We start from the raw sequence: 13,566 nt of genomic DNA on the forward strand, positions 1-13,566 counted from the left end.
TGACTTGGAATGTGAGGGGGCTCCACACCATGGCACGGCGACACAAGATTCATGCGTACCTGGTCCGAAGAGGGGTCCATATCGCACTGCTGCAGGAAACGCACTTGACAAAAAAGGAGGGAATAGCGCTGCAGCGTAGGTGGAGGGGACACCTGTTCAATACCACGTACTCGGCCTTTGCCAGGGGGGTACTAATCTGGATAAGGTTGGGTACACCTTTTCAGGCGATCAAACAGGTAGTGGATCCGGAGGGGAGATTTGTGGCGGTGGAGGGGAAGCTCAGGGGTCGACACATAGTGGTTTGCAGCGTATAGGCACCTAATGTGGATCAAGCGGCATACTTTGCAAAACTGTCTGGGGAATTGGCTAGTTACCTTGCAGGTCCTATCTTGATGGGTGGGGACTTTAATTCGGTGGCAGATATAGCTCTGGACAGGTCACACCCACCACTACACGCTTCCCCGATGCACAGACTAGCGAAGTGCAGATCAGACTGGCAGGAGCAGTGGGAGCTTGCCGACGCTTGGCGCACACAACACCTGATAGAGCGGGATTACTCGTTCCACTCCAGCCTCCATGACCTCCACGTCCGGATTGACGCCTTTCTGTGCTCTCCGCTAGTGCTCCCTGCAGTGGCCCGCACCGAATACCTAGCGCGCATGCTGTCGGATCATAACCCCCTGCTGTTATCACTTGATTGGATGACCGAAATATCCCGTGTCCCGACGTGGCAACTGAGGCCGGACACATTGGACGACCCGCCGTTCCGCGAGGCACTGGGGGAAAGAATTAGCCACTACTTCGTGGACAACGAAGGTTCCACTGTCTCCAGAGCGACGGAGTGGGACGCCTTCAAAATAGTAGTGAGGGGTCATTGCATAGGAAAGTACGCTGGGGCCCGTAAAACCTTACTAGATGACCTTGATAGGGCGGAACGCGCACTATGCGAGGCTGAGCTGGCACGCCCTAATCGGCCCGAGCTCCAGGAGAGCCTCTGCGAGGCGCGGGAGGCGATGGCGGTTGAAATTGAGCGACTCCGCAGTTATGATTATAAGGCTTACCTAACGAAAACGCATGCTGAGGGGGATAAAGCCGGAACATTGCTGGCTTGGTTGGCCGACCCCGCCAGACATAGTCATCCGATCCTAGCCATATCAGAGGGAGAGGGCCGCACGAGTACCACGCAACCGGAGATCCTTGATAGCTTCAGGTCCTACTACGAGAACCTGTACAAGGGTGCCCTGGGCGACAGGGGAGAGGACATAGAAGCGTTCTTGGATGGCCTGACTTTACCGCACCTAGACCAGGCGCAAGCGGACGCCTTGGGTAGCCCGATAGCTCTGGCTGAAATCAGGGGGGCAGTGAAACACATGGCCCGCAATAAGACCCCGGGACTGGACGGACTGCCAATAGAGTTCTATGGGCGATACATAGAACAGCTGGCCCCGCGGCTCCAAACGGTCTACAACGAAGCCAAGGACAAGGGAAGGCTGCCGCACTCTATGCGCGAAGCTCTGATGATTCCCCTATTGAAGCCGAGAAGGGAGAGCACCAGCACGGCGTCATACCGACTGCTGTCAATGCTGACAACTGACTATAAAATTCTAAGCACTGTGCTAGCGACCAGGTTGCTACAACACACGCAGGACCTGGTCCACAAGGACCAATCTGGGTTCATACCCACGCGTAATACCACTCACAACATCCGCAGGCTAACCCGCTTGATGAGCGACCCGTCGCCGGAGGCTGGTGCGCCCCTAGTGCTGGCAGTTGATATAGAAAAGGCTTATAATAGCTTGAAGTGGGGGTACTTGTACAAGGTGCTGCGGCGTTTTGGTCTCGGAGAGGGCTACATAGAATGGACGAAAGTGCTATATGCGGCAGCGAGAGTGAGGGTGGGCACCCTAATATCGAACCAATATGACGTGTGTCGCGGTACTAGGCAGGGGTGCGCGCTGTCCCCGCTGCTGTTCGCCCTGGCAGTGGAGCCTCTCGCGGCGATGGCTAGGATGGGCGGATACTACAGAGGACTGGAGCACAATGGAATTCGCCACTTTATCTCGCTGTACGCGGATGATCTCCTCCTCTTCTTGGAGGATGCCGACGAGGCTGTGGAGGGGGTGGAGAGACATCTTGCGCGCTTCGGCGAGCTCTCCGGCCTGAGGGTCAACTGGGCCAAGACCTGCCTGTTTCCCCTTCGGAAGGGCGAATTACAACCCTCCACCCGCCCACTGCTTAGATGGGAGCCTACCTGTTTAGAGTATCTGGGAGTCTACGTGTACCATGATGCCGTGGACATGCTAGTGTGCAATGTGGGCCGTTGTCTCCGCGCCCTGAAAGGTAATATGTCCTTCTGGGCTACTCTCCCGCTCTCGGTGGCTGGCCGCATTTCTCTTTTAAAGATGATAGCCTTACCCAGATTGCTGTATTATTTCCGGACACTTCCTATATGGGTGCCAAGTGCGATATTTCGACAGTTGAAGTCGATGGTGATTTCCTTTCTGTGGGGCACGGGTAGACGCAGAATAGCGCTGGCCACGCTGACCCGCCCAAAAGACGAAGGAGGCCTGGCGGTCCCCGACTTTGAAATCTACTACCTGGCGGCCCAGCTACAGACCTTTACGCAGGAGATTGCGAGGGTGTACCGCGGTCCGGAGCATGGAAGAGACGGTGGCACCCCTCGGCATGTGCTTGCCTATATCGCCCTACAGCAACGATTGGCAGTCAGAGACCTATCCATGGAGGAAAGAACTCTCCGTCTTTGTTGGAACTGGTCGCACAGAGGAGCGGGAGTTAAACATCCATACGCACCCGAGATCCCACTGGGCATGGTGACAGCACTCCCACATGGTGGGGATTGGTCGCACCTGCAGCACTGGGAGGAAGCGGGACTGCAGATGGTGGGGGACTTATACGATGATGGGGCACTGGCCCCATACCAAACGCTGCAGGAGCGCTACGACCTGCCGCGGGGGGACTACCTACTGCACGCGGCGGTGGTGTGCGCCATCCAGGCACACTGGGGCGAGGGACTGGTGGAACCACCGACGTCGCTGGCATGCCAGTATACTATGATGTCTGCAGGTACCTACAAGGCGGTCACATGCCTCTATTCTAGAATACTAAACAAAACCTTGCAGCCTCTGACCGGGCTGAAAGCCAAGTGGGAACTAGACCTGCAAAAGGAGGAGATCCCAGATACCGCATGGGCACAACTAGTGAGGCGTGCTAGAAAGAGTACGAGGAACGCACGATTCCAGCTGATCCATTTTTATATCCTCCACAGGGCCTATCTTACCCCACGCAAAATAAGGGAGTACTTCGGAGCGGAGGAGGCGGCCTGCCCGCGCTGTAATAGAACAGGAGCGGATCTGACCCACAGCCTCAGGGACTGCCCTCACCTACAGAATTACTGGGAGGAGATAGGCGACACCCTGAATGAGGTGGCAGGTAGGGACCTCCCCTACGATATAGCCGTCAGTATATTGCACTGGTTCCCACACACGCCCAAGAATAAGATATCGAGCAAATTCATTGACATGGGCCTCCTCTTAGCCAAAAGGGAAGTGACCAAGGGATGGAAGTCGAGAACAGGCCCCACGCATCGGTGGTGGCTGAATGAGTTTTTGAAATGGGCGGCGAGCGAGAGCACAGTCAGGTACCAACTGGCGCGTCGAAAAGAGGACGAGAGGGCTCAGGAGGCGGCAATGGAGTGGGAAATCTTAGTGCAAGCCCTGCGAGATAGCTCAGTTGAGGAAGAGGAAGTAGAGGAGGAGGCGCCGGATGACGCGACCGGCACACCCACGGCGATAGCGCCCTCACCAGGCACACACATCTAAATAGACGATTGTGATCTCCTGCTGGTCACTGCGCGAACACATATAGGCTGACTAGGCGCAAGTGGGGACATTTGGGGGGGGAGGGAGTTGGGGAGGCTGGGGGGGGTACCTGGATGAGGCGGGGCATGAGAGGCGATCCTAGCGGGAGACACCGGGGAGGGGGGATAAACTCAAATGCAGACAGCGGACCTCCTCATGCGATGCACACAGCGACTATCGGATGTAAAGATTTTCTTGTTTATGCGTATTGCCGCCCGACCTCCGGGATGTGGGCTGAATGGCTGTGTATGCAGGATGGGTGTACAGACAAGGGGACGGGGATCCTACGCTGATGACATGATACCTGTTTAAGATGATATGCCTTTAGTTCTGCAATAAAAAAGGTTTGACAAAAAAAAAAACATTCACCCCCAGTCACAGATCTGGGTTTAATCCATCGTTATTTTGCTCACCAAGCCAACCCAGTTCAGACATGGCCATATGCAAATCAGTCTTGACCCTGTGCCTCATGGGAACAGTCCAGCCCGAACTGCCAAGCCATGTCTTTCCTGGACCGGAACCAAGCATCCTAGGACCGGTTTCTGGCTATCAGCCGTCTTCAGCCAGGATAGCTTGACTCCAGTGGCTTAGTGAGCAAGGGACCCACGTCTGGGCATACCCTTCCCACATAGGGTGAACAGCAAAACACACAAGATGATGGACGGAATGTTGCACAATGGCAAAACATTCCCCCCCAGTCACAGATCTGGGTTTAATCCATCGTTATTTTGCTCACCAAGCCACCCCAGTTCAGACATGGCCATATGCAAATCAGTCTTGACCCTGTGCCTCATGGGAACAGTCCAGCCCGAACTGCCAAGCCATGTCTTTCCTGGACCGGAATCAAGCATCCTAGGACCGGTTTCTGGCTATCAGCCGTCTTCAGCCAGGATAGCTTGACTCCAGTGGCTTAGTGAGCAAGGGACCCATGTCTGGGCATACCCTTCCCACATAGGGTGAACAGCTGAAACACAAGATGAACTGTCTGAACTGGGGTGGCAGAGTGGGCTAAAGAACGGTGATGGAATAAACCCAGATCTCTGGACTGGGTGTGAGTGTTTGATTGGTTCAGATGCTCTGTCCATCACCACCCCTTTTTGTACCGCTTTGTTTGCCATAAGTTGGCAGGGTATGCTCAGACGTGAGTCCCTTGCTCACTTTGCCACTGGATTCAAGCAAGCCTGGCTGAAGACGGCTGTAATGCCAGAAACCGGTCCTAGGAAGCTTGAATCTGGTCCAGGGAAGGTATGGCTTGGCAGTTCGAGCTGGACTGTTCCCATGAGGCACAGGGTCAGACTGATTTGCATATGGCCATGTCTGAACTGCGGTGGCAGAGTGGGCTAAAGAACGGTGATGGATTAAACCCAGATCTGTTGACTGGGTGTGAGTGTTTGATTGGTTCAGATGCTCCGTCCATCACCACCCCCTTTTGTACCCCATCCCCAGAACGGCAGACGGAAGACCATCTCTTTTTGCTCCGTCAGGATGCAGAGGCTCTGTTGGCCAAAGGAACCATGAAGAGGGTGCCAGCGTCAAGTAGGATGTGGTTGATATCCTTGCCACTTTCTGGTGCCAAAAAAGAATGGAGGCATCCGCCCCAAACTGGATCAGCGCCCCCTCAACGCCTTTCCTCCAAGAAAATCAAGATGTTCACATTGGCTCAGGTTTTGTCGACCCTGGATGGTAGTGTTCGACTTGTAGGATGCTTTTCATCACATCTTTGTCCTGCAAGCCCACAGGTGTTACCTGTGGTTCACTTTATGCGACAAGTATTTCCAGTTTGCTGTGCTCCCCTTCAGCCTCATCAGTACCCTTTGGGTGTTCAGGAGAGTGATGGCAGTGGTTGCAGCTCACCTTCGAAGGTCAGGGGTCCCAGTCTTCCCCTACTTCGACAACTGGCTGCTGAAGGCGGGCTTTGTGCCAAGCTCCGTTATTCACCTCCAGAATACAGCAAACCTCCAGAATTTGCTGGGGTTCACTATCAACATGTCGAAATCACACCTGTCCGCTTCTCAGACGCTCCCTTTCATCCATGCTGTTGTGGACATGCTGGAGTTCCACGCCTGCGCTCTGGAGGGGAGAATTAAGGTCATTTGGGCTATGATCCTGATGTTTCAACCTCAGTCCTGGATTTCAATGATACTGACTCAGAGACTGCTGGGTCTGATGGCCTCCTCCATCCTGATAGTGAAGCATACCCGATGGCACATGCGGGCTCTGCAGTGGAACCTGAAGTCCAGTGGGTGCAGCATCAGGGGAATCTCTCCAAACAGATCTAGATTTAGAAGGAGATCAGCAGTGTTGGCTAACGAACTGCAATTGGACTAGTTGCTGACCCCAGTGCCTTGCCCACCGGGAACCTACAGCGATGATGATGTATTGCTTCTGGGTTGTGGTGGCCACCTGGCAGAAGTGGAGATCAGTGGACTCTTGTTTCCAGCTGAGTCCTAGCTCCATATCAGTCTTCTGAAGCTGAAGGCGTTTCATTTAGCATTATAAACCTTCTTCCCATCCATCAAATGGAGGCTGGTTCAGGTGTTCAAGAATAATGATATCACTATGTGGTATTGCAGCAAACAGGGCAAACTGGGCAGAGTGGGGTTGTGGAATCTTTACCAGGAGGTCCTGTGCCTCTGGTCCTACCTAGAGCAATAGGACATTTTCCTGGTCGTCCAGCACCTGGTGGGATCCTGAAATCCCAGGGTGGATGAACTCAGCCACCAATATCGTGCAGATCTCAAATGGCGTCTACACCCGGTCTTTTCTGCGAATGGGGAGAAAGTCAGCTTGATCTATTCTCCACCTCTGAGAACATGTAATGTCAGCTCTTCTGCGTGTTGGAGTTTCCAAAGTATCTCTCGCTCTGAGACGCGTTCTGTTTAGACTTGAACCCCAGACATGTGTATCCCTTTCCACCAATACTGCTCTTGCCCGAGTTCTCAAGAAAATCAGGGCTGACTTTACCAGAGCCATCCTAGTGGCTCTGGACAGGACAAGGAGTGTTTGGTATCTCAAACTTCTGAGCATGAGCGTCTGTCATCTGATAAGGCTGCCTTTTTGGGAGTGCGGCTTATCACAGCTGGAGGGCATGACCCTGCACCCAAACCTATGCTCACTCCAACTTCATGTTTGGAGATTGAGTGGCGATAGTTGAATGCCTTTGATCTGCAGGCAGAGATTGTTTATGTCATCTTTGCAACCAAGTATCCCTCAAAAACCGTATACGGCTGCTTACAAATTTGTCGTTGGGTGTCCCTCCCATCATGTTGACCTGCTTTTGGACCCCTTATTGGAGATGTCACTATTTGTACTGTTTTTACCCCAAAAAGGCCTTGCCCTAGGCATAGTTAAAGGATACCTTTCGGCCATATCGACTTTTTTTTTTGCAGTTGCCTGATCAGCTATCACTGTCGCCCATTGTGAAATTTTTCTTAAGGGCTTGCAACATTTGTTCTTTCCAACCTCTTTTGCAATGCTCCAATGTCACCTTAATTTGGTTCTAACATTCCTCATGGGCTCCCTCCTTGCATAGTTTTCCACTCAGACTCCTATCTTGTAAGATGGCTTCTTGGTGGCCATTATATTGGCTAGGAGGGCCAAGGAGCATCAGGGTTTTTCTCTTAATCCTCCATACACCAGCCTTTACCCAGACAGATTGGTTTTTTGGACACGTGATTCTTTTCTGCCAAAGGTGGTCACTCCCTTTCATGATGGCCAGAACAACAAGCTGCAATAATTTTTCACCTCGCCTCATTTTTCCAAGAGGACAAACTCCACCACATGGAACCAAAGAGAGTTCTTTCTTTATACATCAATTGCACCAAAGAATATCGGGTGAAAAATCAACTCTTCATTGGGTTCACTGGAGAGAAAAAGGGAAGGACATGCGGAAATTTACCATCTCTTAATGTATCAAGAGTTGCTATGCATTAACAAAAAAGCAGTCTCCTGAGGGCTTGTGGGCCCATTTCACCAGAGCCTGGGGCGCCACTAGTGCATTAGCACGTGAGGTACCTGTACTGGAAATCTGCCAAACTGCTATGTGGGCATTCCTCCACATGTTAATGATGCATTATTGCTTGGACAGTCAGATCCATCGGGATGGGCATTTTGCTCTTTTGGTCCTCCAGGACTTCCTGGTTTGAGCCATTCGCAGATCCACCGCTTAGAAGGTATTGCTTGGGTATCACTTCTAAGTTGAGGAATATGTACTTCTCTATAAGAAGAACAAGTTACTTACCTTTGGTAGCACTTTTACTGGTAGAGTCTCTATTTAAGTGCAGATTCCGCATCGACCCTCCCATCCTCCCAGTTCTGCGAAATGTGCTTTTCACTGTAATATCCTCCTAGATTCAGCACACTGGTCAAAAACTCAGCCTAGCATCGCTCCACATTTTTGGTGCAGAAATAGTCACAAAAAAAACTAATGTCAGCGTGTCGGAGAGGCGCCTATAAAGGTTTCACATCACTTCTAACTTTGCTGACACTGATCAGCGTCACCTACTCGTGCACAGAGGCACTGCTCCAAATTTTCCTAATACAGCCTTAGCCCTGGGGCATATTCCCAAGGTGAAGACTCTGCAGTTAGATACATCTCCACCAGAAAAATCATTGCCAAAGGTAGGTAACCTGTTCTTTTGTACTCTTGAGACAGTTGGTGTTTTGGGCCCTTAAACTGTATTCTGTAGAACAGATATCCAAGTTCCTTGTGCAGTTTTATAACATGCATTGAATCCCCTTGATGTGCTTTATTCTTTTTTGAAGGATAGCCTCTGTTCAAAATTGCACCATTGTCATCTGCTTTCTTTTTTCTTTTTCTTTCAGAGGAAAATGTTTGTGAATCATGTCTCGCGCCAATACTTCCTTCAGGTGGGCTTTGTTTATAAATTGAGAATAAACAGCATCCCATATATTCCCTTCTTTGTTATACCCCGTCAATGCAAAATCTTTTCAGTGTAAGAATGTGGTTACATACAATTTTCATGTTTTTAATATGGGGCACGGAGTGCTTCTGCAGGAAAGAGGTTCTGGTTCACGAGGTAAGTGGCCTGGCTGATTGCATAACAAGTTCACCCTATTTCTGTCCTAGTTGCCAGGGCAGTAGTTGTTTAGCAACACTCCTAATCAATTGATTTCTCAGTAATACCAGAAAGTAGGGTATGAGTACACATTTGAAATAAATATGTAGCTACTTCATAAGAATAAAGGGTAAATTGGCATCAGTATCAGATAGGAGAGCTTAGTAGGGGAATAAGCCTGCTGCAGAAAACTGTGTGTAACACACAGTGAACTAATTGGAATATCAATGTCTTCTAGATTTGTTGTTATGAAGCTGCATTTTTTTGGGATTACAATATAGTAGGAAACATTTAGTATCATTCATATAGGTTTAGTATACAAGTACATCCACTATTGTTATACTGTAGTATGTTGACCACAGATAGTGAACTACAGTAGAGATGCATGGCATGTACGTGCGTCCAGAGATCAAATGTATAGGTCTAGCCACTCAGATAATAAATTGTTCAAAATATTTTATTTAATTTTTTTATAGGTCAACAAGAAGACATATACAAAATATTTTTGTAAATCGAAGTATTTTAAGATGGTTTAAAGACTTGAGTAATCATTTTAAGAAAACGTATCTTCTATGAATTCAATAACATAGGCAAATTATATTACATCAGAAGGGCTATGTGCGCAATATGAAGCTGTCAAAGTTCGTATTTAAGAACAATATATCTTTCAAGCGTATTCCAAATTTAAAAATGTATTATTTATGGTTTACAGTTTTTATTGATAGAAACCTCAATTTCATTCTTCATAAATAAAATGCATTCCCACTAATGAATTCCCACTAAGCATTAAAGGATAGATTATTAGCATTTTTCCAATTAATTATATTTGATTTTATTACTTAAGAAATCAGAAGATCAGATAACTTCATGTCTACATTGGTCAATGAAGATGCACCCACAGTAGACTGGCAAATAATATAACGTCATCAAAATATTAAGTTGAAAATGTTTGTCATTTTAGCTCAAATATCAGATCCGAATGTATACATATTGGGAAATCAAATATTAAGGGCCTATTTTATATCTTGGGAGCAAACGCGATGCAGTATCCATACAGCCAAGACTATGGTCCGCCAGCCTGTGTTTGAGGTGGGCGGCCCTTTGGTTTAATCATGGTGGAGGCTACACCGTCTCTGAAATGATTATACCCCTCTAATGGCCCAACAGAGTAAGGGCCCCTCTAATGGCCCAACTGGAGTAAGGGCCATCGGAGGATGACTTCTAATTTCTCCCAGAAAATCTGGGCAGAGTTAGAGGTTGGTTTGCCTGCCCATCACTGCTAGTGAAAACTACACAATTTTTCTGTCACCATGGGAGAGGACTCCCATGGCAAGGAAAGCAGTGTCTTTTTTTATTCTCAAAAAGAAAATCCTCTTTCAGGATTTTTTTTTTTTTTTAGAAAATAAAAAGAAAACAGTTTGCAAAATTATTGGCTCCTAAAAGTTGTAATGTACCGGTTTCCTCATTACAATTGCAGCAGTGTGACTTACCAATTAATTTTGCTTCAAATAATTTCAAATGGGACCAATGACGGTAATTTGAGAAAACTGAATTATTATGACATAAGGAAGACGGTAGTCAGCTAGAACTATTACTTAGGCATATTCTTTTCCGTTGTTGCATCATAAATGTGTCCTGTAAGATAGTATCCCAAAATCCACAAATTTTCTTTTTTTTATAACTCTGTTTAGTAAGAATAAACATAAAACAAATATAAACAATACTGGTGCAGTCTCAAAACAAAATAAAAAATCCAGAGGAAAGTGGAAATCTAAATGAAACAAAAGAATACATTGGGTCAAAGGAAAATGCAAATATATCATCAATCCTTGCGACAGCCAGCTCATGGTGTTACTTTGTCAACAGCATCTAATGCCTCACTAAATGGGGTACAGATAAAACCTCTACTTTCCTTCCAGGGTCCCCATACCTTGGTCCATTTACCTTGGCAACCCCTGCTTGCATACACTGCCCTCTCCGCTTGCATGCACCAGTCCATGTCCGATGCCCAATCAACGTGTCTGAGTGAAAGCCCACCCTTCCAGGTTCCAGTAATGTTGCGTTTGGCAATCATACATCCCAGCGTGACCCAGAGACTTTCAAACCTGGTTAGGTCTGTAGCTTCCCAAATATTTAATAAACACACGAGGGGATACATCAATTGTTTTATGACATATTTGGGACATGGCTGAAACTACTTTCCCCCAGTACCAAAATCCACTAATTTTAATTTCCTTCTTAAAATTGGTAGAAATTATTTTCAATGTGTTTTAGAGGCAATTTAACCAGATATTTTATTAATATTAAGAAAAAGTTCAAAGTCTGGGCATTTGTCATGTGGAATTGAATTAGTAAATACAATGATTATACTGCATTGTAGAAAATATTTGTTTTTTCCAAAGGAACATGTATTTTACTTGGTTTCTACATCTAAAAAGAAAAGAATATATTGCTTTGACCAATATCTTGGCTATAGTATACCCCAGCTTTAGTCCAAGCTTCCAAATAAAATATTGGCTTCTATCATTTAATTGTGGGATGATTCTACAAGGATACTCTCTTTGAAGATTTAATCGTAGTATGAAATTTGTCATCAACATTTGTAAATCATATAAAGCATATTTAATAGCAGTGATCATCAGGGAATATGATCATACTGTCTTAATATTTAAGATTGCAGGAAGTGGAACACGTTTGACAGTGATTTTCTAAATTAAAACCCTTATGGGTACTATGACCAATTCAGAATATTGTAACGCAATAGCACTTTGCGCTATCAATAAAGCACAATGATATTTTCTAAAATCAGGAATACCAATACCAGCAATCAGTTTAGAACCTTGTAATATCTTATAACGAATCCAAGAGCATGTATTGTTCAAAATTACTTTATTATTTTATTTGGATTATAGAAACAAAAATGAGGAAAGGTCACTAGGAAAATCGATAATACATGAAAAACCTATAGAGAAATTATAATTTTAATAGCTTCTATTGTTCCCCACCACGATAAATTGTAAAGAAAAGTTCATTTATCTCAATCATTCTAGAAATTCTTCTTGTACATCATATCAACTGTACTTTTCTTTGTTTTAAAAAGGGAATAGCAAGATATTTAACACCAGAAAGTGCCAGGGAATCCTAGTGCTATACAGAAAATCAGCAGCACAAAAGACAGTTAAACGAAAAAGTAATGTTATGTCATGTTAAATTTATTAATATAGCGCATTAATGCCCTGAGATGTCTAAGGACTGTTTGTTTCAGCGAATGTAGATAAAAGACTGCCGGAAGAGTTACCCTGATTTAAACAACCAGGTCTTTACAGCCTTTCTGAAAGATGAAACACTTGGTTCATTCTTTATCCCCAGAGGGAGGGTATTCCATATTTTAGTTGCTTCCATCACAATGCTCCTACCCCATCATGTGTTTTTTAAAATTGGGCTGTATCAACAGATTTGCAGTAGCTGATTGAAGTTTCCTAGCTGGAACATACTGCTTGAAACTGTAACTCGGAAAGGCCGGGCCCAGATTATGGATTGCTTTGTAGGTTAGGCAGAGTACTTTAAAAGTTATTCTTTCTTTAATGGGGAGCCAGTGTAGTTCTTTCAGATTTTTAGTCACTGAGCAAAATTTGGGGATTTTTAATAGGAGTCTTGCCACTGCATTTTGTAAAACCTGAAGTGTATTTAAATTATATTTAGGAGTAGTCAGAAGCAAACTGTTCAGTTATCTATTTTTGATAGAATTAATGCTGTTACAAGGGTTTTTTGCAGGTTAGCCGGTATTAAAGGCAGGACCTTTTTAATTATTCGAGAGTCTTGAATATGGAGGAGGTGGGTGTATTTACGTGATCTATAAAATTAGGTTTGGTATTGATAATTACTCCTAAATTTTGTGCTTTACCTACTGGGGTGGGGATTTGACCCATAGTAGTTGGCCATGCCGCAGGCCCCAGAAATGTATTTCAGGGCCAAACAGTAGTACCTCTGTTTTTTCTGAGTTTAATTTAAGGCAATTTGTATCCATTACAATTTTGGACAGCTCTCATGATGTTTAGAAATCTGTTTTCAGTGCAACCAACGTTTTGCTCTATGGAGATGACAATTTGGGTGTCGTCTGCGTTGAACGTAAGTGAGAATCCACACTTTCTCATCAGGGCTGCTAATGGGGAAACATAAATGTTAAAAAGAGTAGGGCTAAGCGACAAACCCTGTGGGACTCCACAAGGCATGGAGAACGAGTGAGAGGAGAAGTTCTCTAACTTCACAAATTGTTCCCGATCTGCTAGGTAAGATTTCAGCAAGTTCCACGCCTGACCTGTGATTCCACATGTCATTAGGCGGTTTAAAAGTAGTTTGTGGTCGACAGTGTTAAAAGCCGCCGAGAGATCAAGCAGGATCAGGGCAGCCCCTTTTCCCTGATCAAGTTCCTGCCTGATCTCCTGCATTGCCTTGAGCAGTGCTGTCTCTGTGCTGTGGTCGGATCAGAAGCTGAATTGTGTACTGTCCAAAAGTTTATTTGTTTCAATAAAGGAAACCATTTGTTAGTTCAAGAATTTTTCTACTATTTTCGCTGGTAATGGTAGCGGGAGATTGGTCGATATTTGCAC

General features: G+C 46.3%; 1 protein-coding gene across 1 annotated transcript in view; it reads left to right on the forward strand.

The window, feature by feature from the left end:
• VPS41 (VPS41 subunit of HOPS complex) overlaps nucleotides 1-13,566 on the forward strand; it is an 841,276-nt gene that overhangs the window by 782,265 nt on the left and 45,445 nt on the right. The window contains exon 27 of the mRNA XM_078688207.1: nucleotides 8,703-8,747. Within this exon, the coding sequence (XP_078544333.1) occupies nucleotides 8,703-8,747 (45 nt within the window). The remainder of the gene's footprint in view (nucleotides 1-8,702; nucleotides 8,748-13,566) is intronic.

This window comes from Lissotriton helveticus, chromosome 4_1 (genome assembly GCF_964261635.1).
Source record: "Lissotriton helveticus chromosome 4_1, aLisHel1.1, whole genome shotgun sequence".
NCBI classification, from domain to species: Eukaryota; Metazoa; Chordata; class Amphibia; order Caudata; family Salamandridae; genus Lissotriton; species Lissotriton helveticus.